This window comes from Physeter macrocephalus, chromosome 21 (assembly GCF_002837175.3).
Source record: "Physeter macrocephalus isolate SW-GA chromosome 21, ASM283717v5, whole genome shotgun sequence".
Classification (NCBI taxonomy): domain Eukaryota; kingdom Metazoa; phylum Chordata; class Mammalia; order Artiodactyla; family Physeteridae; genus Physeter; species Physeter macrocephalus.
The window spans coordinates 15,771,037-15,798,888 of NC_041234.1; the positions used below are offsets into that span (position 1 = coordinate 15,771,037).

At 37.4% G+C, this 27,852-nt stretch overlaps 1 protein-coding gene across 15 annotated transcripts in view; it reads right to left on the bottom strand.

Moving 5' to 3' along the window:
* The window catches only part of DMD (dystrophin), a 2,398,628-nt gene that overhangs the window by 785,481 nt on the left and 1,585,295 nt on the right, over window positions 1-27,852 (bottom strand). For all 15 annotated transcript variants that reach the window (XM_055081921.1, XM_055081920.1, XM_028482834.2 and 12 more), the window contains one exon: window positions 26,946-27,110. In XM_055081921.1, coding sequence (XP_054937896.1) covers window positions 26,946-27,110 — 165 coding nt within the window. The remainder of the gene's footprint in view (window positions 1-26,945; window positions 27,111-27,852) is intronic.

A 27,852-nucleotide genomic window follows, 5' to 3' on the forward strand; every position in this document is an offset into this window, starting at 1 on the left:
CAACCACTGCGCCACCAGGGAAGCCCTCAATTCACTCTTTATGATAAAAAGTTCTAAACGTGATTAAAAAAAATTGCGAAATTGTAACAAGTTCAAAATCGGAGTGTACTTTGTGAGGGTGGGGTAATTCCTTCTTCCTTTAAAAATAATTTATAAGTACACCCAATGTAAATTCTATACCTTCAGAAAATGAGCACAAATAGTCGATAATTTTACCACTGTTTCAGGTATGCAGTAGCTGACGGGCACTAACACCTTTCTCTCCCTGCCCCTAGGCTTCAATCGCAAATAAACAGTTCCAAAGATCACAAAGAATCGATGCCACTGTTGAGAAGGCACTGGCAAATAACCAGGATTAAAAGACTGCATTTGATATGACAAGGAAGTCCCTCAGGAAATAAACACAAATTTTAATTCATGAAAGTTTCACTGGCAAATGAACAGAAACAGCAGCAAGGCTGACATGAGAGCAGCCCCTATATTACTTAGCGCTCCAAGTTCTAAGGTGGTGCTTATGAGATGGACTGTGGAAAAGGTGGCATGCCATGTGAAATGTCTATGTTTTGCACCTGCAGAAAGTAAAATATTCCCTCTTCAGGCCACTGAATTTGCCCTAGATTTAGTCCTCTGATGAATGAGCACTGCAAAGTCACATCACTTCCGTTTATAGAAATGTTTCCTAGTAGCATGTCCTTTCATCAACACTATTGCCATCTCTTCGCCCTTTAATGAAATAATGGAGAGTTTAAGTACCTGCATAAGATTTACACCTGGTCTAACAGAAATAGAGCAATGGGTGAGAGACATCATGTTCAGCTCTTAATTCTTTGTGGGTACTTTCCCTTCCCAATTTTTTGGAGAACTAGAAATCTAGATATGCACCTTTGATAAACTACTTTAGAAAGACCATTTTGAAGATAAATTTCTACAATTTACCTCACTACATTTACTTGTAGTATGAATTTATTAGTTAAAAGATAGGTCACTTATTGAGGGTCAAATTTTATTGCTTGAAGGGTCAACTGTAGTAAATACAATTAAATTCCCTTAAAATGTCCCTTAGTATAGTTTTCTTAAGTTAGTGTGAAAAAAAACACTATGAGAAGCTGATCATCGCCATGAAAAAAAATGGAAGTATGTGTGAGACACATTAAAAAATATTGATATCCCTCCATGCAAGTAAAACTTGACATGGAAAAATTGAAAAGCAAGCAAACAAACAAAAAAGCCCAGCCAAATCACATGACTATGCAAAGATAAGAAAAAGCCGCTGAAATCATTAGCTGTGCTGAAAATATCAACAAACTGCTATAGTGACTGTTATAGTGATTATGTCACTATAATAATATTAACAAACCAAAGTTGCTAAAACTTTACCATGTGTCAAAACACTGTATGTTTCATACATTTTCTCCTCATACTTACACTCTTACAAAAAGGGTATTATCTGGGACTTCCCTGGTGGCGCAGTGGTTAAGAATCCACCTGCCAATGCAGGAGACACGGGTTCCATCCCTAGTCTGGAAAGATCCCACATGCTGTGGAGCAACTAAGCCCGTGTGCCACAACTACTGAGCCTGCGCTCTAGAGCCCACGTGCCACAACTACTGAAGCCCGCGCGCCTAGAGCCCGTGCTCCACAACAAGAGAAACCGCTGCAATGAGAAGTCCGCGCACCGCACCGAAGAGTAGCCCCCGCTCGCTGCAACTAGAGAAAGCCCGCGCACAGCAACGAAGACCCAACACAGCCAAAAATGAATAAATTTATAAAAAAAGAAAGGGTATTATCTAATTTTGCAGACGCTAAAACTGAGGGAGATTAAGTCAATTGTCCAAGGCCATGTAACTTGCAAATGGCAGAGTTGACATTATTACCAGGAAGTGTGTATCACTAAACCTCCACTTTATCCCTCCTCTGTTGAGTATAGCGTGTATGTGTGTGTGTGTGTGTGTGTATACGCACATGCTAAAGCTGGCAGCCACATCTCTTACTATCATGTTAATTTTTTTCCTCTTCTTTAACTCCAATACTTTCTATAGTATCCTTCCAGTGTGTAAATGAGAGAAAATCCTGCCTCTTCCCACCGGAAAATAAATTCTTACATAGCTTTTAAAAAGCTCCAGGGGTGTCTCTTTGTGGGCTTACAATTGCCAAACTGATGATATCCAGGTCAGAGAATTGGTTTGAGTGAATCTATTACCTCGCAAATGGCCTCACATCTTTATACGATTTAAGATAAGGTGAAGGAGGTCACCACTAAAATGGAAACACAGCTAATTATAGTGGCCAGTTTTTTGTAAGTAGAAAGTGTTCAACTTCAAAGAACATTCAGACAAGAAAGTCTTCATGGGATTTCAACCAAAAAAAATCTCACTTCTAATAATAGAACATTTCCATTTAAGTTTTTCCCTCTGCCTTATTCTTAATATATCCCCTGTAGTATAAGATTGCACACCAGGAGTTAAGACCCTTATGATGTAACTAGAGTTTCTTTTTTTCAACATAGTATTGACAGTTCACTAAAATCTCATGCATAATTTTAAGTATATAATTTTTATTAAATAGGTAATAGGAATAACCCTTCATTAATACTAGGAGATTACTGCAGTGTACTTTAAAAAACTCCAGCCTTGATAGGTTTTCAAAATGGAGTAACTCTCTAAGCACCTTCAGTCTTATTTCTTATTAGACAGCATTACTAATATTGCTGGTGGTGTTGGTCTGACAAGCAGCGAAGCAACGGTTAGTGGTAAAAAAAGACTGAACAACCACTTTGAGGATGAAAGTAGCAATTCATATGCAAATTAATGTACACTTACATTCTCTAAGAATTTATTCATTGACTACTGTATTTCTAATTCAATATTAAACTGACGGCACACTTTTTTTTTTAAACTAGAAATTTGGTGCTGCTAAGGATAATATAAGAGAGATACAGTTTGCCTTGTTTTCCTTTATGATTTTAAAATTATTTATATTTCTATCATTTTCTTCCACATTGACTTTGGGCTTTACCACATGCCTCACTTAGATCAATGGACTGTGGGCAGACATGACTGCATGACAGCTCTGAGCTAGGTCTTTAAAGGCAATTCAGGATTTGCTAGTACCTCTAGTTCCTGCCTTCCACCATGAGAGAATAATGTATCATAAAGAAGCTGCTCTTTCAGCCTGGGTTCTGGAATGAGAAGACATTTGGAGCAGATCCACAGCCTAGGATGAGAAAATCTGAACTTGACCCATAGTGTAAAGTTGCCGCTGATCTGCAGACACATGAATGAGTGATCAATGTTTGTTCTTGCAAGTCACTGGGATTTGGGGGTCATTTGTTACTGCAGCAAGAGCTGACAATTACAATGTTACAGTGAAACAAGCAAACAAATATATGGCTTTCTGGGAAGAAAAAACAAAGTAAGCCCTTAAAATAAACGGGCTCTAGTCACATATATTGACTGCACTGTCTCTCATTCCATATACAAACTGTTTGCTAAAAAGGGTGGCAAGAAACGTAAAATGAAATGGAATCAATACTGTGTTAGAGCCTGACTTCTCTGGATTAGATTGTCAGGCAGACTCTGACAAATGAAGGCTGATGGATGGAAAAACACAACATTGTGCAGCTGAGTTTCTTTCTCTTTTCCCTCATGCTAGGTGACTATTCTTTTATTTATCTACAATTAGGTTTGCTAGACCACAGCAACACGGCTCTCCTTCACTGTAACTGCAGCCTGTCAAGTACGTACCAAGCTGATTGACAAAGAATGACAGGTTCTCTCTTTCCATTCTGAGCTAATCAAGGGCAGCCCACCAAAGGGAGGTTTTCTTCTGATTTAGAGATTCATGGATTTCAAAAATAATCTGTCCACATATGCAAAATATAATGCCATATTGATTTTTAAAGTGGCAAGTGTTGTGAAGCCAAGAAGATAGAATCTATTAAGGTACACACTCGGAATATTCAAGGCCAACCAAAGAGTGGACATAGGTGTGACCATCAGGTAATGAGACTGATATCCAGAAGCCACTTGTAGAAGCCCTCCATTCATAAAGATGGGGTTTCAAAGTCCTTTTGGCGGTAGAATGCCTTTAGCAAACAAAACCTTACCCAACCCTCCCCAGCATACTAATCAATTCATTCAGTAAATATATACTGAATATAAGAGCACCTATTATGTTCTAAATACTGTTTTGATACTGGATATATAAGTCAATAAAACAGACAAGATTTTTCTGTTCTTGTGAAGATTACATTCTAACGGGAACCATGGACGATAAAATATAAATTACGGCACATCCAAGGATGAAAAGTGCTAAAGTGAAAACGAAACAAAACGAAACAAACAAAGCATCAAGTGGGGATAGGAGGTGTATGTGTGAGCTAAGGGAACGTGGGAGGCGGACATTTGACAAAGTACCTCCAGGGGAAAAGCCTCACTGAGAAGGTGACATTTGAGTAAACTTTAGGAGGAAGTGAGGGAATGAATCAAGCAGTGTTTCAGGGACGAACAATCCATGCAAGGGAAACAGCAAGTACAAAGGCCCTGTGGCAGGTGTGTGTCTGGCATGATCAATACAAGTATAAGGAAGCCAGGGTAAGAGGAGTCTACCCAGCAAGGGAAGCAAGCCAGAGAGATGGGGGAGGGTAGGTCCTGCAGGGCAATTATGTGAGGACTTGGGCTGTTACTCTGAGTGATATTAGGAAGCATAGGAGGGTTTTCAGCAGATGAGTGATATGATCTGACTTATTTTTTAACATCATTCTGGCTGCTGTGTTAAGATTAGACTGAAAGAATGCAGAAAATAGACAGTAATTATGAGCAGACTCCCGAGAGGGTTTGTTAAATCTACATTGCTTGGAGGGAAGTACTTGCTTGCTGAAACCCAATGTACTTACTCCAAAAATCTTTATACATACAGTTCTTAAATGAGGACTAAATCTCTTATCTGGTTTAATAGCACAGGACACTGCTTGAAGCAGTCTCATTCATCGTAACTGGTGCTCTCCAGGTTTTACTATGTTCCTAAGTCCTTAGTGGTGAAGAGTGTGGCCTCTTCATCCTGCTTATCTAAACTCCAACCCTGGCATGAATTGACAAATTGCAATAAAGACCACATGGCCCATAAATCCTAAAACATATTCTAAAACCTTTGCTATTTGGCCGTCTGCAGAAAAAGTTAGCCAACGGCTGATCTAGAGAAATGGTTAGGATTGGCATTTGTGACTCTAAAAACCTTCAGGTACACAGAAAAATTATATTTTTAAAGATAAAACACAAGTGACATTTTGCCTTTTACATCCTTATATAGACACATAGACATAGTCAAACAATTTATAGTTATACTTTAGAGAGGGCTCAACAAATATTTTAGGTGTCGTGGGTCATACGGTTTCTGTCATACCTGGAGTCTGCCACTATCATGTAAAAGCAACCATAGACAATATGTAAACAAATGAGCGTGGCTGTGTTTCACTAACTACAAAAACACAGAGTGGACTGAATTTGGCCCTTGGACTATAGGTTGCTGACTCCTGCTTTGACGTATTACAGTGTTCTTGGAAGTAATCAGACTAGGGATAAGAACATGTGAGTTCTAGGCTTATTAACTCCTGAGCTGGGACAAGTTACTTAAATTCTCTAATTTCAGTATCTTTAATTATAAAATGGATGAAAGTGAGAGAGATTATTGTGGATAAAGGGTTAAAAACAACTGTTTCCCCTCTGCATCAGACTTTGACCTTCAAAGAACTTTCTAGCTGTATTTTCCCTGGAAACCTGATAAAATTGGAATGTCAAATGTGTTAGTAGGCAGCATTGCTTCTGCAAAAAAAAAAAAAAAAAAAAAAAAAAAAAAAATGACGGTAAATTACACCTGGCTTAGGAGTTCTACATTTGAACTACAAATGTGTAAGGGAAAGTCATAGTTTGGGGGATCCCCTGAGTGCAGTAACTCTTGTAATTGAGCATGTACCTTTCAAGGATCTTGGAAACTCTGTCTGGGTTATAAGACATGAGCTCCTGGGACCCATGAAGCTTCTAGGCCAGGGTTGACCAAGCACCACTGTGTGAGTCTGCTTTCTTTTTACCTGAACTATCATCTGGGAGGGTGCAGGTGCTGCAAAGAGAGTAGCTCTTGGATGGCTCGGTGAATGTTGTACAAAGTGCTGTGTATTCTAAGCCCACTGAAGAGAGATGCCTGATCCCGCCTTCCTGGGAAGCTGTGCTTCTGTTCCTGTAGCCTTCTAAGTGAATTTAAAGCTGCATGTGGTTAATGGTAGCCTTGTTCAGTTGCACATAAGAAGACTCGCTGACGGGCTTGACAAGAATCATTTCTAAGACCCACATTTATTTCCACAAATATACTGCTCTGAATTGGGATACATTTTACAAATGATGGTATGCCATAGTCTAATTGGCAGCACTTTTTTCTTAGCGACAGATAAAATAACGATGCATATTCTAATCAATGGTGTCTTAGAAACAATGAAATATGGTATGTGACCAGGATATTCATAGTAGGTCAGGATCAAATGGTTTAGTATATGCAAGGGTAATACTAACTGCTACCATTTATTGAGAACTTACTAAGTACAAACACTCTGCTATGCACTTAACATTAATCATTTTAAGTAATCTCATTCAATCTTCACTGCAGAGCCTTTCAGCAGACATTATTATCATTTTTCAGATTAGGAAACTACAGTCATGAGAGGTTAAGAAACTTGCTTAAGGCACAAGCTAACAAATGGTGGATGTGAGATTTGAACCCTGGTCTGTCTGATGCATATCCTGCATACTTACTTACTATACTATAGGTTATATTAATTTAAGTATGATACAAATATACAAGATTTTATTTGATGAATCACAGGGTTTAGAACCAGAATAAAGTAGTTTTGATTAATGTGTAATTTTAGTTTAAATCAGGGTTTCTCAACCTCAGCACTACTGACATTTTGGTCTGCTTAATAATTTGTTGCAGGCAGCTGCCCGGTGTACTGTGGGATATTTTACAGCACCCTTGGTCACTATTCACAAGATGCCAGTGGCACTTCCTCCTTCCCCGGATGTGCCGACCAAAAATATCTTCAGACATTGACGAATTCCCCTGGAGAATAAATCACCACTAATTGAGAACCACTGAATTACTGAATGTGTGAATGAACAAATGAAAGAATGTCTATCTGCTCATGGTCTACATTTCCAGTATACATGAAATAGTATGATTTCATATGAACACCTTTCTTTCCTTTTTCTCGTATGGAGCACTGTTTGCAACGCCAGATGTTTACGTATTTTTTTTCAGATGCACTATTATGCACACTATGACTCTTAAACCACATTTGAATGTGGTTCTGATGAACTCTAACCGTAATCGCATGTTTCCCTTCCAGCTGAATTGTTCCTAAAAACATTGCTTTAAATAACCCAAAGGGATTAAGGAACACAGTGGATTCTTCAGAATAGAGAGACATATATAACAAAGTAATTTTTCCAGGTCTCTGCATCATCTTTTCCTTGCTTTGTACATTCACCTTGGCTAATGGTATTTGCATTATTTCTAACCGATATGGCACAACCCTAAATTATCATCCATATGGTAAATGGACATAGTCCTTAAAAAAGTAAGTATTATTAAACACTAGAAGTTTCTTTTAAAAATATAAAACAGCAGTTAGGGAAATTTTCATTGAAAGCAAAGAGCAATTCAATTCTGACTTCATGATTGACATACACTTCAAAAAAAAATTAAAGATGCTTTGTTTTTACTGTTAAGTGTTGTACCAAAATTATAGTCATTATATAAAGCAACTCTTTCTAAATTCTTCAATAACTTGTAAACTCAAAGAATCAAATGAGTTGCTGAATTAAGCTTGCATTTAAAAAAAACAGCAACAAAAACATCCGAGACTTCTCTTCTAAATAGCTTTTCCTTAAACATGTATAGAAAACAAAGCAAACATGAAGATTTCTGAAAAGGAAAATAACACATGATGGACTAAAAGCCCCTTCTTTGGTTCACACAACATGTTAGCTTTCATCTTGGGTCCTAGGTCTTCAATTACTCTGCCGCACTTAGTTTTCATACTCTTGCAATTTTCTATGATTTCTACCATTCCAGCAAGGTGAGCATATTTCATTGGTCTCCTGTAAAGTCAATGATAAGGTTTTGGGTAAGGAACTATGGACCTGTATTTTAGATTCATATAACTGCTAGAATCCAGAATATACAGAGAACTCATATCACCTGTAAGAGAAACCAAACAATCTAATAGAAAATTGGGCCAAGAATATGAAGAGTCAACTCATGGATAGAAAAATCGGAATGGCCAAGAAACATGAAAAACTGTTCAACCACCGATATGCAAATTAATGTAATACATTCATGCCATTTCCTGTTGCTGTGGAAAGCAATTTACGATATATAATAAAGATATGAATATTCTGATGAGCCAGCAGTTCTACTTCTAGGTATTGTCACACGGTTTATGAGGAGACCTACAAAGAATGTTCTTTCAGCACTGTTCACATTAGTGAAAAATTGGAAACAACCTAATGATTACTCATATGGAATCTCATAACCCTATTGATTGTTTTGTTCCTATTCAAATCAGAAATACTTTTTAACAGATTATTTCTCTATACTAAAGGCACTTTAAATCATTGTTCTTATTTTATATGGTATCCAAAATTCTATTTAACTTAGTCATAAGTTAATGCTTCTATTCATAACTGACTCATTGAAGATATTAAAGACAATAAAAGAATAATGCAAAAAAAAAAAAAAGGATAATGCTGTCTCTAATAAATCTGACTTCAGCTATAATGTCATACACATGATATAATCTCAGATAACATTTGTCTAGTTTTGAGTGAAGCATAGGAATGTATATGTATGTGTGCCTAATTGTGTATTTGTGTTATCGCTCCAATTATGTAAATCACTAATACCTATTACTATGCTAATACTAGACGATATATTGTAATCAATGTTACCATGAATTATTAATTTTGTTTCTTATCATCTACTACAAATAATGTAAAAGACAGAGATGCTTATCTATCCATATTTTCTCTACCTGCTATTCACAAAAGTTCTCTCAGAAAGTCCTGAAAATTAAAAGTATGCACACATGGCTTTGTAATTTCATGGGTCAATAAGTAGAATTTTAGTTATATCCTATACTTTCTTGTGAGCGCTTCCATATTTTGCCTTTTGAACGCTTGAGAGAATTATTAATTTCAAGAAAATCAATTTCATTTGAATGACTAGCATGTTATATAATCAGTTATTATTATAAATGCATCTTGAGTTCTTTAATCTTAAAATTAAAACTATTATTAAAATTGTCCAAGTTAAATAATTATGGCTGCTTTTATTAACTATACACATTGTGCCTTCTTATGATGAGTAATTGCTAAATATTCATTATTTCCAGAGGAGGCAATGAAGTATTCAGAAATTGGAAGCTGTGGCATCAGAAGTATTGGAAATGTAAACTCTCAGTTTCTAATATATATTGTTTTGAAATTACAGAGCAAATTAAATGCATTTACACTGGGTGATAAAGTAGCTAATTTACAACTAAGGTGTTTCTTTTTCAAAATATGTATATCAGATATATATTGAAGTAGTTGGTATCCTCCATCATATGTGTAACTCCATACATAATATATACACATATTTCTTTTCCAACACGTAAATGAATACGTCTAGTTATACTAATGCTACTTCTTGAAGGATAGCCAGGAAGAATGAGAGAAATACATGAAAAGGAGAACAGCAGATAGGTGGTAATTTGGAAGTATTTGGAATACGAAGGTGATTGCTAAGTCATGTATAACTGACTAAAGAATGTAGTAACATCAGCTAATTTTGCCTCTTAGATGAAAGGAGTACTTTTAATATACAACCTAGAATTGTATTCGTTAATTAGATTTATAATTTACACCTATTCTCAATGACACAGAAATTAATAAGTGAAATCTCAGGATACAGAACTGTATACTCAAGAGGAAATACTGCCATGGCATTCCTTAAAGCACTATTTTTAGAATTCTATAGAATTTCATTAGAGGTATTCATCTTTAAATTAATTTCCATCAATCATTTCAGTAGTTTTTTAAACTCTTAAATATGAGTGGAAGTTTAAATTGGTATAAGTTTATGAGACGGCAAATGAACAGTAAAATAGCTTTACTTAAAACAAGTATTTCTTAAAGTGTTCTCGTTAGTGTTAAACGATTTTTCTGTGTATTTGTCTTTTTCCTCCCCTTTTAAAATAAACTCACAAAGATTATGGCCATAGCTCCTCTTGCTTTTGTTTTCCCCCACAGCACCTGATACAATATTCTATCTGTAAACACCAAGTCCACACCCTCCCCCCCTCAGAAAAGTATAATGAGTGACTTTACGTTGCTATAACTTCTTGGCAGTCATCATTACCCATAACGATAGTCATACTTGCTTTTAGAGGTGTCATAATTACGTATTTAGAATTTTAAGTATTCTTCTGTGGTAACTCACAGATTTAAGGATTCCTTTAGCAACCAATAGAGTTAAATAAGCAGAGCGTGGCATTTCCTGATGAAAATACAAGTTTCCAGCCATGAAGTCAGTAGGGTAGACACACTCACCAGGCACACAAGGGGCACTGGTACAGAGACCAGAGGGTCAAGGAGAGTACAGAGACCGGCATTGAGGACTGTAGGTCATGTATGCCATGTAATTTTCTCTCACCTGTCAATCCATGCGTCACCTTAGAGAGAAGCAGGAGGAGGGTAAAGGAATCTGAAACACTGGCGATTTATCCAAGTGATACCAACTCATATAAAGAGACTGGTAAATTTGTTTCAGAGTGAGATCCTTTTTTCTCACTACCCAACATGGGGGAAGCTAACGCAGGTCAGTGAGGAATAAATAAAGAAGTTGCATCTGTCTGAGTCAGTATCTGACCCCCAAGACATATCTATACGTCTCCTCCTGCATATTTATTATATTTATGACTATCTGCCTACTTAAGAATCCACCACGATGTTTCTCATAGTTCCCAGACCAGTGGCATCAGTATCACCAAGGAACTGCATCTGACAAAGATTCTCAGGTTACTCTGCCTACATTAAAGTTTGAGAAACATGGCTCTACATGGTGTATACTAGAATTGGGGATGGGTAAGTGTTAAGCCTAGAATTTTAATTCATTTCTATACTTATGGATATAACATTTATCTTTCAGTGATACAGCTTTATGAATAAACAGCTTCATGGATATAGCTTTTTTTTTTTAAAAAAATTATTTATTTATTTATTTTTGGCTGCATTGGGTCTTCGTTGCTGCGCACGGGCTTGCAGGAGGAGGGTAAAGGAATCTGAAACACTGGCGATTTATCCAAGTGATACCAACTCATATAAAGAGACTGGTAAATTTGTTTCAGAGTGAGATCCTTTTTTCTCACTACCCAACATGGGGGAAGCTAACGCAGGTCAGTGAGGAATAAATAAAGAAGTTGCATCTGTCTGAGTCAGTATCTGACCCCCAAGACATATCTATACGTCTCCTCCTGCATATTTATTATATTTATGACTATCTGCCTACTTAAGAATCCACCACGATGTTTCTCATAGTTCCCAGACCAGTGGCATCAGTATCACCAAGGAACTGCATCTGACAAAGATTCTCAGGTTACTCTGCCTACATTAAAGTTTGAGAAACATGGCTCTACATGGTGTATACTAGAATTGGGGATGGGTAAGTGTTAAGCCTAGAATTTTAATTCATTTCTATACTTATGGATATAACATTTATCTTTCAGTGATACAGCTTTATGAATAAACAGCTTCATGGATATAGCTTTTTTTTTTTAAAAAAATTATTTATTTATTTATTTTTGGCTGCATTGGGTCTTCGTTGCTGCGCACGGGCTTTCCCTAGTTGCAGCGAGCGGGGGCTACTCTTCGTTGCGGTGCACGGGCTTCTCATTGCGGTGGCTTCTCTTGTTGCAGAGCACGGGCTGTAGGCACGTGGGCTTCTGTAGTTGCAGCACACGGGCTCAGTAGTTGTGGCTCGTGGGCTCTAGAGCGTAGGCTCAAGAGTTGTGGCGCACGGGCTTAGCTGCTCCGTGGCATGTGGGATCTTCCCGGACCAGGGCTTGAACCCGTGTCCCCTGCATTGGCAGGCGGATTCTTAACCATTTCGCCACCAGGGAAGTCCGATATAGCTTTTTTGAGACAGAGAAGCAAGAAAGGTGGTTGTATTTTTTTTTAAGCTATGATCAGAAAAATGGTACTTTTTGAGTACTGCAAAAGGCAAGTGCACAGAATTTCTGAAAGTATGTGAAAACCCAGCCTGTTATTTTCTACAAACACTCACTGCCACCAAAGGTGGTAACTTGCAAGTTCAAAATCTTCCTCATTTAACATCCATTGTTTCCACCCTGCATTCTGTCTGCCAATCAAACCCATCCCTTGGGCAATATAGTTGGTAAACCAGGTGGTTCATTCATTCACTTAAACAGAAGTTGTTTGAAAACTATTAGAAGTGTTCTCATATTTCTCCTTCACACATACTGAGAAAGGGATGGTATCCGTGTGCAGGGCAGAGCTTTCTTTTGAGGGAAATTAAAAAACTAATGCTAACACTGTTTTAAATGTTCTCACATAAACCTACTCCAATGTATCATTATGTAAACTTGCTCTTAATGGAGAATGGAAGATCGGTAAGTAAAAAATTAAAACTGTAGTGCAATAAAAGCATGATTTTAACAAAGTATAAAAATGGTTGAGGGTGACTACATGGCTTTTAAAGGTATATTTGACCAATAGAATGATCAAGGAAAAGATAGGTCTGCTTTTGGAGAAGATGGTATAATATTAGTGAATGGAAAATAGAAGTGGGAACCCTTTAATTCCTATTGGGTTTGTTTCTGTATGTCAAGAGGGATGATATTCTGACTGCAAAGAATAAAACAAACAGCAATGAGAGGGAACTGGTGCCCAAGATGGGTAAAGAGATTAGAAAGTCCCCAGCTGCTCAGAATTGACTCTCTTGATCTAGATAAATTACATCTCAGGACACTAACGAGACCGGCAAGTCAAACAGCAAACCACGATGGGTGGTCTGGAAGATTGGAAAAGTGCAGTTTTTATTTTCTAAAGGAAAAATAAGGTGTGGGAATAAAATTTTAAGCTTCTAAATAGTTATTTAAGACTTGGTTAGAAAATGCAATGCAGGAAGAACCTACAAGCCTTCTTCGGTTAATGAAATATTTTGAAAGAACGGGAGCCAGTTGACACAAGTGCTTTAAAAAGACAAACCCTGTCACAGCCATTACGTATAGTTAGACTGATACACAGAGAAGGCAAATATTTACACACCGGTTCCAAATTTTTTGAGAAAATTAAATCAGTACTTACTCTGTAATTTGTCATCACGTTGAGATTCTGTACAGGATTGTTTGCCAAAAAGGGCAAAGACCCACTCCTATGCAATTCAAAGGTTTGTTTTAATATTGTCAGCTTATAACCTCCAGACTAGAATCTATTTGTCATAAGGAAAATTCATTAAAATCCTTGTTAAAAAACATTTTTTTTTTTTACTTCAAGTTGTAAACTGTATTTGTATTAATAAGAAAAAGACCAATAACCTATAGGGGAAAATACTGGAAATGAATGTAACAGTGCACAGAAAAGGAAATTACAAATGACTGAAACATTTTGTGATTCTGAAAAAAGTTCATCCTCACTCAAAAGAACGCAAATTAAAATGACAATGAGATGTCATTTTTTCTTGCTTAGCAAAGATCAAAAAGGTTGATGACAGTGAGTTGGCAAAGGTGTCCGGGACAAAACTCCCGCATATTACTGATGGGAGTGCTCTACGAAGAGCAATTAGGCCATATTTACTAAAATAACAAGTGCCATTTTGACCTAGTCATTTTACTGCTAGGAACTTAACTTATGGGGATACTTGCAATGTGAGAAATGACATGAGCATAAAGTTATACACTGTAATATTGTTGCAGGAGCAAAACTTGAAAACCAACTAAATGTTCATTAATTGGAACGTTGGTCAGATGAGTTGTGGTACATCCTTAGAATACAATAGTATTCAACTGCAAAAATGAGAACATTCTTAAAGTGCTAATATGGAAAATAATTGTCAGTATATATCATTAAGTGGGAAAAAACACTATTCAGAAACGGTGTTTATAGTATCCTACCAATTGTTTGGTTTTTTTGTGCGTGTGTCTTTCTTTTTTAAAGAAGACAGGAAAGGGAAAGAATATATACACAAACACACACGTCCTATCCTTGGAGTGCTATTGAAGAAACTGATAACCTTGGCAACTATGGGGAGAGAAGCTGAGTGGACGAAAGATGGAGATTCAAGGGAGGATTTGAATTTTGTACCACAAGAAAGTATTATTTTTCCAATAAAGAAAATGATTTACTCTTTTAAAGTTTGTCCTGAAGGATGAATTCATTTTCAACCTTATAATAAATAACCCAGTATGAACTTACTGACAGAGTACTAAGTCATTTTGTATAAAAGGACCATGCGGATTCTCTCAAAATTAGAAACAAAAATGAAATATGTAAACAAACATAACAGTTTTACAAAATACCCATACCACATGCAATAAATACAATACGATAATGTGATTATATTCTATTGTGCCACACACTACCTTATTTATTATGTTGATTTCATGACTTAGCAATGGGTCACCAGCAATAATTTGAAATACAGTTCTTTAAATTATCTCCTCCTCTTCATCCCTCGTCCATGAGCATGCTGTTCCTCAACTACCTCAATCATCTCCTGACTGCCCTTCCCTTTTTGGTCTGACAACCCTCCAATTTGAGAGTTTGCCAGTCGCCTCTCTTTCATAGCTCCCACATCTCTCGAAGATAATGTCTAAGCTCCTTAGTGGCATACAAGCCTCACCCAAACTGGGCTTACGACGTCGTTGTATTTATTTTTCTTCCCATACTTCATGCCATTAATCACTTCATATCTTGGTTCTTATTGCCTCTTCTCTCTGGAACCCTTTTCCTTTCCCTCACACACATTTCACTTTATCAATTCCTACTCATCTTTTAAAGATCCAGTTCAGACATTACATCCTCCAGGAGGCTGTCTTGGGACCAGAGCTTCCCAAACTTTAGTAAGTGAAAGCATCTTTTGGAGGGCTTGTTAAAACAGTTTCTTCATCTTCACTCCCATCTATTTTGATCCAAGAGGTCTATGGAGAGGCCCAAGGATTTACATTTCTAATAAGCTTCTAGGTGATGCTGCTGCTGGTCTAGGGAACCACACTTCGTAGCTGTGCTCTAAATAATGCCCCCACTGGATTAGGTTTCATTCTTCTGGGCTATCACAGCATCCTATAAGTGTACTCACTACACTGCATTGTAAATGGTTCTGCATTGATTGCATTTAGTACACTGAGGTATATTTATATACCAACTCATCTCTAAGCAAATTGAGAATGAGGGCCACCTTAACATAGGAGGATATTGTAGTTAATCAATAAATGGTTAGTTAGCTGAATGAAAATTTCATTAGCTTAGTCTCATGTTTTTCTTTCCTTAGAGAGGCTGATCAGGGATATAGGAAAATAAAGTTCATGTGCATTTCAGCAATATATTTGATAAAATCTCCAAATGACCATTTTTGGACACAATGGGGCAATATGAACCGGGTAGGAAATAAAGCAATTAGAGTTTGATAACTAACCGAACAATTGCCAAAGGAAATTGACGGCTGAATTGATGACAAAATAGAGGGAGGTTTCTACTGATGTGCTGAAGGGCTTTGTCTTAGGATTCAATCTAGTTGAGAAATTTGTTTTCACAATGTAGATGAAGTTATAGAAGGCCATGGACTGTGATAAGATAAACTTGGTGGAAGAAAAAAAAAAAGATAAACTTGATGGTGTTTTGACAGTTTAACAAGTGTCCAGCCAGGGTCTATGCTGCCCTTCTCCCCTTCTCACAGAATGTCAACCTCTCCTAGAGTGGCAATCTTCAAACTGGGGTGTGCCCCTGGAGGGATACAAAGACTTTTCTAGGGATATATGGGCATAGATGGTGTTCGTGGAAGCAGTTTCCAGATTCTCAGCTTCTACAAGGGATTTTTGTCTGGGTTAGTTCCTGTGGTACACACATCATTCCAATTATCATTCCTACTTTTTAGTTAATGATAGTTCTCCAACTTTACAAACTGATGTATCTCCATAGTGTACTTTACCTAAGACACATTTATACCAAATTGAAACAGAATTCAAAATATTAATGACTGAAATCCTCCTTTAATCAAGGTACCATCATGCACTTACTCAGCCATCTCATTCATAGATTCATTTCCAAAAATCTACTGGGTATGGTTAATAATTACTTATCAAAAGTTACATATATTTAGGCAATTTGGTTATTACTAGGTATCTTTATTATCAATGATTGTAGCTATAACTCAATCTAAAGGATTTAAAAAAATACTGAGAACCTTATAGTCACAGAAAATTGTTTTAAAAATTGAATTTAAAACCACATGGGTGTATTTGTCATAGAGAAGTATGACAGAGTGGTTAATCAAAGACTTCATAGCATAAATATGTATTACATTAGGATACAGCTCTTTGGGGAAGTGGACTGGAAATATGATTTAAAGAAGAAAGAGGACTGATATGGAACTTCTAATTATTAATGATGAACTTGTTTTGTGTATTTTTTTTAAAGTGGGTGATGGTAGATATCATATTGCTATGGTATTTGGATTCCACTGGATCCATTCAAAAGAGTAATGTAACACTTTTTAAGTGTCAATATTTACAATATGCCAAGAGAGGAAATGGATGTCAACTTTAAAACGTGCTAGCAGATACTCAGTTTTCTAAACTATTTGTAGAGGTTTATAAGCAGAATAGTCTGAATACCACTGTAATAGAGGTCTGGTTGGAGCCCTCCTCCTTGCCTTGGCAGGGAGGTCTGACCTCCTCCCCTCCCTTATAAGGAAGAGAACAGTAAAAGCCACACCTGCTTCTTCCTGGCCAATAAATTGTTAGTCTTACTTGAATTCTCCGTTCCAGAAATTCTCAATTCAGGAAACTCTTTTCAATTTTATATTCTTCTCCTTATATAGGCAATTTGGTTTGGTGAATGATGAAACCCTCATGACTATCGGCAGTCTTTTTTGGAGTGGTTTTCTGGTAGCAACTTGCTGATTTCTTTTGAAAGAGGGGGTATTTTGCAAGCCTGATTTTTCTTTTTAAGGGCTCTTGTCAAAATTCCAGCTACAAAAGGAGAGTTCCCTTTCACTGCCTTTTTTCTATTGCCTTAGGAAAATGTGTTCCCACCTCAGTGTTACCTTAATCCAATAGTGTCCCAGGGAAAATGGCTCGTGTTTTTCATTTTTTAATGAACAGGAAAGTCAGTTTAAAAAGGGTAAGTGAGTTAAACAATGTCATAAAGCCACTAAGTGTCTGAGCTGGGATTCGAACTTGGGTCTTTTGTTTCTCTCCTCATTATCATGGTACTTCAACTCAGCAATGGATTTTGGAGTTGAGTAGAGGGGGTGGAAAGTAAGAGGAAGAATTCTGATTGCCCAGTGTTCAAAGAGAAAAGGTGATGCCTAATTTCACTCAAATATGGTACCCACAAACCTCAACAATCTTCAAGATTTTATCAGAGCCAGAATCATACCCTTGCCCAGAACCAACCTAAGCTCAGAGGAGTTTTAAATTTTCAAAAAACCTCTGTCTAGCTGCATAGTGAATGAGAATAGCGTCTTTTTGTCAAATAGCTTTCACCCACTGTTTTTCAATACACATTCCATAGAAATATTTTCATACCTAATAGAAAACACTGAAACTTTTTTTTTTCCTAAGAAAGAGGATTATTAGGCTAAGAGGTCAGTGTCCTCTTCCCTGTTCCTCACCTTCCCAACACTAGTCCCTAAAAAATAAAAGTAAACTAAATCAGATATATTATTCAATTTAACGTGAGCTAGTACACGTCTGTCTAAGGGAGTAACTATTTGAACTTGAATTATCTCACTCCAAACAATGAACTAGATGACATTAACCTCTGAAAAGCTAATTTTGTGAACTATCCACACTCCTGACTGATTGACTGGGGATCCATTGATCAGTCCAACTCAAAATCCAGTGCTTCCAAAGATGATAATCTTTGGAAGCATGCTAAGGACACACTGTGATTCTTAGGAGTCTGGGTATACTCTTGAGGCTGGGTTAGAGTCCTAGGCTTATTTGTGTGAAAGCTACCATTGGCTTAGAACATGGAAAATTCTCAATGAGATCTCATTCGGTTGAGCTTCAGTTCTTTGGTACTTACAGTAGTCTTTCTCTGTAGAGATCTCGTTTGGGTTTTCTTTCTTTGTTGCCATTACTGTGGTTCCTCCCTTCTCCAGGGGAAATTCTCAGTTTTCTGATTCTCCTTCTCTGAAGACTACTACTATGGAGCTGTCCGCTTCGCTTCTCTCCTTGTTGGCGTGATTTTACCAAAGATAATCTGGAATTTTCAGTAGGCCTCTTTGGGAAGCTTAGGATCTCATCTAAACTGGCTCATCTAAGACCTCTCCTTTCCCATCATCTCCACTATTCTGTTCTCCTTTTACCACCTTCAATCTTCCTTTCAGCTCCCTTGAATCGTCCACCCCTCTGTCCACCCCTGTCAGGCTTTTCCCTATAGTCACTTAAGCTTTATGCTCCCTGCCCCCACAGGCGGCTCTCAAGGGATGTAGGAACCCCAAAAGTAACTACCTGAAGCTGAAAAGTCTACTTAGAAACAAACTAGATATTTTATACACTCAGATGGGCTCTGGAGACACCCCAGATAGCCCCTTGGCATAACTTCAGTCACTCGCCCAAATTTTAGTCCACAGCTCCCACACGATTACATATTAAGTCCAAAGAAAATCTTAAAAAGTCTCCTCCCACAATTACTGGTGGGAAGTTTTAGCCCTCCTATTGAGCAGGTAACCTCATTTTATTTTCATAACATTTGCTAGTCTGCTACAAAATGCTAGTATGTGACAGTTCAAATTTATTTGCTTCCTGGTTTTCTCTGTAAAATAAAATTTACTAGTGGTTAAAAACTATTACTCAGTATACATAAATAAAATCTCTAGAAACAACAACGTCCAAGATAAACAACTTTGTATGCAGTGTATGCCAGGTATGTAGCATGCGTTTTTGTTAAGCAAGAAGGGAGTAATATTGTCCTAAGGTAAAATGACTGCTTGCTCCAGAAGGAAAAAGAGAAGAAATGTAGGACAAAACCTGAACAGACACAGAAAGTTGTAGTTTTGTGGAAAAGGAATTTTATGTTATGTGGTCAAAGCTGGCTGTGATTGGATGGATATATCTTTAAAGCTTTTAAAAGATGATTTTTAGTATCAACAGTATACTAATGCAGAACTAGAATTTAATCTTCTCTTTATTAAAATGACAAAGTTTTCTTGGATTATTGGCCTGTTCCTAATAAGAGATTGTAAAAGGTTTTTCTTTACCTTTTGAGTAATCCACCTAGGCAACAATGATTCTGTGTCTTATGAGAATAATTTCCTGTGCTTTGTGTAGATTTTGTCATGTCCTTGGTTAGTTAAGAGAATCGAGGCATCGCACTTTTGAAAGAGCCAAAGTCTTGTACAATCATACCACCTCCTATGTTTATTTCTGAAATCTTTTATTGTCACTTTGGTTAAATAGGTAGTCAAGCATCGTTTCAGTGACCCATGATACTATCTCACCAAGTATTCAAACCTTTTCACATATTTGACAACCTTTGATATTTTGCCTTCCACAAATCAAATCCCAAATGAAATCTTGATCTCAAGCTGCCTTTGAAAATCTCAAAGGATTTGCTCTCTCACCTTCTAAAAATAGATTAGGAATAATTAGGTTTATGTGATATGTTGAGTTGCATGTAATGTATCCCTAGGTTATATTTGTATGGATCAAATGTTATTAATATAAATATTACAGTACTTATATGAAGTTCCCAGAAATTTGTTAATGCCCTTGCTGTTCATGGTATAACCTGGGGCTGCTCTGCCTAATATTAGACAATGACAGTATAATGTTATCAGTAGTAACTTCAGTTATTACATTAAAATGGTGTGTGCCACAAAAGTAACAACACTTCCTTGTCAAATGAACTTTCATCAGATCTTTAACCATGATTATTTGAAGCCTTCTGTCATTTACAGGTATCTGTTGTTTTATTCGGAGGCTCCCCTGAAAGCGCTTCTTGTCAGTTACAGGCCAGAATGCTTATCTTCAGGAAAAAGGGACTATCTCCTAAACTCATGGAAAGGATTACACCAGGTACTCTAGGGCACAGGCTTCTGAGAGCTTTGTTTAAATAACTTTGTGACCATACCACTGGACTGACTCGGGATTTCCACAACTCTAGTGGAGAAGCTAATGGGTTTTAGTAAACTGCTAACCTGAGAGCAAGTAAAACAAGAATCAATTACATAGAACTGAACGAACTGATGAAGGATGATTTGATGAGGGTTTTTTTGGGAATATGGTTGATGCTTTAATGTTCTGTTTTCTTAACATTAAGAACTCCTTTTTCTTTTTACTTACCCTATCTACAACTCATAGTAATTTAGTAGATTACATTTCTGTGGAGAGAAATGAAACATTTATCTTTTCTCTCTGCCTGATCCCTCCAGAACTCAGAAACTCTTATCAAGTATTCTTATTTTCATGGCAATGTATTTATTTGCATAGGTTCAATAAGAATCTGTCCTTTATGTAACAGGACATAATTGAGAAAACTGATTATATAACCAAGGCTTTGACTGGAATGTCGTATTTAAGAATGATGTGCATAGAATCAGATATGACCAGACAGTTTTAGAAAACCACAGTTAATTTTATGGAGACAATACTTACAAAGCCCTCTTGGGAAAACTGGCCTAGTACCTGGCTTACAGGATGCCCAGCCTTACAGGTGAATAAGGAAGGTCACTTCCTGGCAGGCCCAGGAAAACTTAGGATATTTTAAGGACTTCAAGAATAGAAGAATTCACCCAAATCTATAGGCATGGCAGGTAAAATCTGATTTCAAGTTCTTGGCTTGGCTTCTTAATCTCATGAGGCTTTTAAAAGTCAAAACTGAAATTCCTTATGAAAATTTTCAGCAAAACAAACTTTAAAAGGCCTATGTGGTAAATGATTATTCCTGCTGCATCTGTGTAAATAAAGAGCTCAGCCTTATTTTGTAAACAAGAATAATCTTTCTTTGAGTATCTTTGATCAAATGGGAGGTTACTGTATGGAAAATTTTTATGTTTCAGTAGAAAACTATAGCATACCTTTGTGGGTTATCAGATTCTGGCCCTGTTCATTGCCTTTGAGCTATTTTACTTTTCTTTGTAGAGTACATCATTTTGTTACCTACCTGTAAATTGGACTGGATCCTGCTGTCTTACAGTTATTACCAGATTTTCAATTATTCTCATTTCCTTCAATATCTGGCCACAGCTCTCCAAATTAATGTTTCCAATTTTTCTCCCACTCTCCTGTCTTGGCATGACTGAGAACTAAAAGCTGACTGTCCAGATCCTTACTGAGAGTCTACATTGTCTTGGAGCTAAACTTTTCCCCCTAGGCTCTAAAGAAGCCCTGAGAGCTGAAGCTGGATAACTTGATATATACTTCAAAAGACTCATCAGCACAGTAGATTATGTATGGACAATCTTCATGCCTGGAGCTGCTGCTGTGTGGGCTACTCAGGAAGTTCACCAGAACTCCCACATTTTTCATGCTCTGCCCCAGGAAATAACCATGACTGTGGACAATCTTACTAAAACCTCTCTGATGTCTGTGCCATCACCAAAAACATTCGAGCTTCAAACCAAGAAATCCATCAAATGGCCACTGCCATCCTCACTCCGTTATCTAAAAATGCTTCCAGCACAACATCTAGGAATTTTCTTAAGTAGTTACCCTCTGGCCTCAGAAACTAGGTTTACAGTCTGCTCTAACAATTAATCTTTCTTCTTCTTACCTGCATAAAAAGCTCCCTCATTAAAAACCTGATTGCTCACACCATCCAGCAAATATCCTCTACACCCAAGTCTCAGAGTCAGTTCAACTAGTCTTTCAACAACAGAAAGCTTCTAAAATGAACTACATGGAGTAGCTTTCCTACGTTGTTCAATCAGAAACCTAGTTTCCCTTGAACAAAAAAGGGACTGACAAAGATGGCTGTAACATTCTCCTTTAGCTTGACTAAAATTTAGATAGGCTTCTTCCTGATTATAGGACTGACATCTCCTTTCTTAGCACATTTACTTCAGAAAACTTTCTATTATAAATTCCTTCTCTGCCCTTTTGAGATGTAAATCTTTTACAACCCAGGAATAGCTTTTTCAAGGACCTGGGAGCCATCCTTCCTTTTGAAATGTAAACATCCGGAAGGACAGTACCTTATCTCCTAGCCTCTGTGGGAAGACAGTAGTTTACCTTCAATAAGTGACAGCTAGCAAACACAGATGGCCTAATCACAAGAACCAACCTCCCTGTTAATGTCCTCCAGTACTTCTCCCCTAGCTCATCCCAACGCTTAAAATCTTTCTTGCCTTTTCTTTCAATGGAGTTGAGTTCAATCTCTCTCCCCTACTGCAATCGTCTCGAATAAAGTCTTACTTGCGTATTAAGTTGTCCCATGCAATTTTTCTTTGAGAACACTCACAGCAATGTGAACACATGCAGAGAAGGATTTTGGTGTTCAGATACTTTTAACGTTCAGTCACTACAGTTGTGTCCTTTGGTACTTTTCAGTGTGGATTTGACATCATGGACAATTAAGGGTCTTACATGGTAAGGAAGAGTCAGTACAACACTGTCATGCTTTTTAATGGACCACAGGTGGAAAGTCATTCTTGAGAGGAGGAAAAAGCCCTCCTTGGCATCAATATGAGCATAATATAGTCAGTAAGACAACATAAAATTACATGCCCCCTCCCCACCTCATATTTAAATAAAAGGTTTGGGGGCCTTCCCTGGCAGTCCAGTGGTTAAGACTGCACTTCTAATGCAAGGGGCACATGTTTGATCCCTAGTCAGGGAACAAGGATCCCACATGCCACAAAGCACGGCCAAAATAAATAAATAAATAAATTAATTAATTTTTTAAAAGTTTGGAAAGCAGTAGTTAGGCAGTTTCATGTCAGATAAGTAGTATATCTCCAGGTCATTATTGAAAGCATTCATTAAAGATTAAAAGCATAAGACCCTTCATAGAAAATTATTTAACTGGTTCCTGGTTCTTAGCATTCAATTATCATTTCTTTAATCTAAAATCAACATATTTGGTGTCTAAATTGAGAGTACATTTGAAAATCAAAAATTCAAAGGCATGCCTTCTAGTGGGCTGACTGATGGGAAAGGGCTGTGATTATGCCTAATTTTCACCCTCTACGTCATGATCTCATTGATTATGTTTCTCAGCTTGCTAAGGGTTCTGTGAGGTGATTTTCAAGATGAATATTGCTATTTGCAGGATTTCCTGAATAAGAATATTTCGGGAGTAAATTGCACAAACCAAGCGATGTGCAGTCAATTTTCACTCCAGCATAAACAATGTATTAGAACAGAGCCCTTAAGGCTTTTTTTATTTGGGTTTCATTACACAGCTAGCTGCATTTCATCAATAAGCATGAAGTACCAAGCAGGCAAAACCGAGGCTCACAGAGGATATTACATATTTTTCTAACAGGTGCTCAGAGTTTGACTAGAGAAAACAAATCACCTGGATGGCAAGGTCTTAGGCCCTTTTTTTTCAGAGGAAGCCATGGCCACCATGGCCAGACAAGGACAATTTCTTTAAATTTAGGAAATAGAGGCTGCTTGTGCATCTACTTTCTTTGCATCAACTCATTCCTAAGATTTTTTTTAAAGGTGTTTCTCTCTCTGTGTTAAAAAATGAGCATGTCCTCAAAGCTGTATACAAACTCTTTGGTTTCCAGTAGTTTGAAGTTAAGCCAAGTCCATTTTCCCATATTTCTTTAACTGAAAAAAAGTTTAATCTCTAAGCAGAGGGCTATAGAAGGCTGTACAGATTAAAATCGCATATCTTTTAGCAGAAGAACTCTGTGCAATCTTAATAAATAATTCATTAGACAGTGAATACAGATAGAAGCTAGACAAAGAAGGATAAAGAACTAGGTAGGTTAGTAAATTATTCACACAGGTCACTATTTCCTGATTACAGGAAATAGGGGTCTGAGATTAGGGGTCTGAGAAATATACGAAGAATTTGTGAGTCATCATATATATGATTTTATGATCTTTTTTTTTTTTGCCTTGGATACAGCCACAAGCAGAAGAAAAAGGCTAAAGGAATATTTTTGAAATCTACACTCCAGAGATGAAAAACTCAGGATATGCACAGAGGACTGAAGCCAAGGAGTTTTACTGCCAGGGAAAAAGCAGCTGCCTCTCCCCTCAGTGATTTAGACTGAGCTGCAGGAGGGCAAATATCATGACTCCTGAAACTGTACACAGCAGTGAGAGTGGTGTCTTGGAGCTTTAATAAAGGAAAGTGATTAACACAGCTGAGAGTAGCTTTCACGCTAAACTGCAGGGACCCATTTGGCAGGAACCTATGGGCCATGGACAAAGGCTCAATGAAAGTTTTTAATATTTGAGCACTATTCTGGGGTACACACATTGGGACTAAAGTTACTTTGGTTGAGTCAATAACATCCATTGTATCAGACGATTTTGTTATCTTTTCTCTTAAATATATTCCATGTAGAGAGAAAGCTCACATTAAATATATTTTTCATTATTTTAGTGAAGAAGCACATTCTAACTGAAGATTGTATTTAAATCTGAGTGCTTTTATATCTGAATTCCAAAAAGCTATTTCTGGCTGGGAATAAAGAGTTTATGGCCTTTCCTCCCGTCACACTAAATCAAGAGATATTTAAGAATATACTCGATCCAAGATAATTGAGAATCTGGCTGAGGTTATTGTTCATTGGACCAAGTAACTATCCTTCTTTGTTGAGATTATTTATTGAGTAATGAAAAATCAGTATTGATGAGACGCAGTTGCACTGGAGAAGGGGCGCTAGTCACATATCTCTGAGGACACTAGGTGCTAGTTAGGTGGAAAAACTGAAAGGATACCAGAACTGATGGCTTCCCTGCATGATGATGTGCTTTGCACTCACCCAGTCTTGTCCCTGTGACCACACATGACTCAAATGCAGGGTGAAGGGCCCATCAGAAGCTGCACCTTGGTGTCAAGACCTCCACTCTGTCATCACTGCGCTGGCTATGTTTTCACTTGTCCTGTATACTTTCTTAAAGTTAACTAAATTTGTTCTGGTTAAAAACCTATTGTGACTTGAATTTAATTGTCAAACTGAACCCAAGACCATGCCACTGGTTGAGTAGCCTGGGTTTTACACTGGTGAGATGATGTCTACTTGTGACTTACCATCAGCTCTGGTGGGTAGCTATCAGAATGGGAGATGTAAACATGTCAAGAAGAAGTAAGGTAAAAGTAGTGCAGTGCACTTTGCAAATATAACTCATTTTAGGTGTGGCAAACCTTTCTGTATCTCTCTCCTTTCCTCACTCAAGTACGTCCTTCCTAAATGTTCATTAACTCTTCTCTAAAAGATCCTCACACTTGCTTTTATCCTTATCTCCTAGCAAGACACCAACTAGATAGTGATAAAACCATTAGGCTGTTATAGTCCTGGAAAGCAAATAAATTGAATAATTTTGGTCAATGAATTAAAAGAAAAAACTTTTCTCAAAGATATTATTTAACTTATTTAGTCTGAAGTTACCCATCATTTCATTAATTAATAGGCTGTGCTTTCAACTGAATTGGTTTATGTGGTTGGCCACTTAATGTTGTTGGCCCATAGGAGATGCAAAAAAAAGGGAATTATATTGGGACAAATCCTTGAAATGGGCTCCTGGGAAGGGAGAAAAGATAGGAACAATCAATGTGTACAGGGACACTAAGAGGAGGAGATGGTGGTGTCCAACTGGCATGTTTGTCTGGAGCCCTAAGCTTACCTATAGCATCTCATTACCATTCTGGGTGCCTCATTAACATCTTTACTCACTGATTTAAAAATGCTAACAAGTACCCACCATACGCTGAGCCCTGGGATGGGGGTGTTCAGAAATGAGTGGGACAGGGAGATAAGTAAGAAGATGCCTTCTGCATTCAAAGAACAGTGTGATGAGGTACTCAGGTCTCTAAACTTTAAGTGTCAATCAATGTACAAAGACTACAGGAGATGGATACAGAGGTTTATAAGCAACGCTAAAAGGGTTTTTCACTCTACTAGGGGTATGTAAGAAGGCTTTGAAGAAGCAATGACACTGAATTCAGTCTTAAAGGATGGAGGAAAATTCATCATGCCAAAAAATGAGACAGAAGTCATTTAAAGAAGAGAGAAGATCAAGAACACAGACATGGCATGAAACCACATGCATATAAAGATACTAATTTGTTGTATATAGAATACAAGAGGTGATTGTTGGCAGAATAAGAGGATACCAAGGTAAACTGGAGTCAGCCTGAGAGGGTTTTATAATGTCTACTAAGGAGTCTATACTTCACTTTGTAGGCACTTAGTCTCCAAAATGACTTCAGTTTTAGATAAGGAGTCTACAAACATATTAAGTACAATTCAAGTAGGGATGGAAAATGGATCGTAGTAACAAGTATAATGAAGACATTCTGGCGATATGAGTTTAATGAAACATCACTGCTAGTAAATGCCAGAAGAAAAAACAAAAAATGCTACTCAAGTAATAATAATTATTATTAGCATTATAACGACGATGATGGTGATGATGATAACAAATGAGAAATTTATTTCAGTGATATTGCCACTCTTGAAAAATAATATTTAGAGCAAAAAGTCTTTACCTTAATGTCAAATGGTCCTGTTTGATTTGGTTGGTTGTAAATTTCCAACTGATTCCTAATAGGAAACAGCCACAGAAGCAGATGATTTAATTGCTCTTCAAGCTGTCCAAGGTCTTTTATGTGAGCCTCAATTTCTCCTTGTTTCTCAGGTAAAACTCTAGAAACCTATAGGGAAAAACAAAGTAAAAGAGTCTCATGATTTTTTTTAAAAAAAGGAAAAATAAATGTTTTCAAAAGCTATTTGTTATGAAATGTTATAGAAATTTATGGAATTTGGTATTTTAACAGCATGATATTGATTACATACATGTGTTACACATTAGGATTTAATTCATGTATTACAAATCATTGATTAATAGTCTTTCCAAAATTCTATACTTTGAAGACAATAAGCCTTTCATTGAAATATACAGATTGCCAACAAACACATGAAAGAATGCTCAACATCGTTAATCATTAGAGAAATACAAATCAAAACTACAATGAGATATCATCTCACACCGGTCAGAATGGCCATCATCAAAAAATCTGGAAACAACAAATGCTGGAGAGGCTGTGGAGAAAAGGGAACACTCTTGCACTGTTGGTGGGAATGTAAACTGATACAGCCACTATGGAGAACAGTATGGAGGTTCCTTAAAAAACTACAAATAGAACTACCATACGACCACTACTGGGCATATACCCTGAGAAGACCGCAATTCAAAAAGAGTCATGGGGCTTCCCTGGTGGCGCAGTGGTTGAGAGTCCGCCTGCCGATGCAGGGGATACGGGTTCGTGCCCCGGTCCGGGAAGATCCCACATGCCGCGGAGCGGCTGGGCCCGCGAGCCATGGCTGCTGAGCCTGCGTGTCTGGAGCCTGTGCTCCGCAGCAAGAGAGGCTGCGACAGTGAGAGGCCCGCGCACC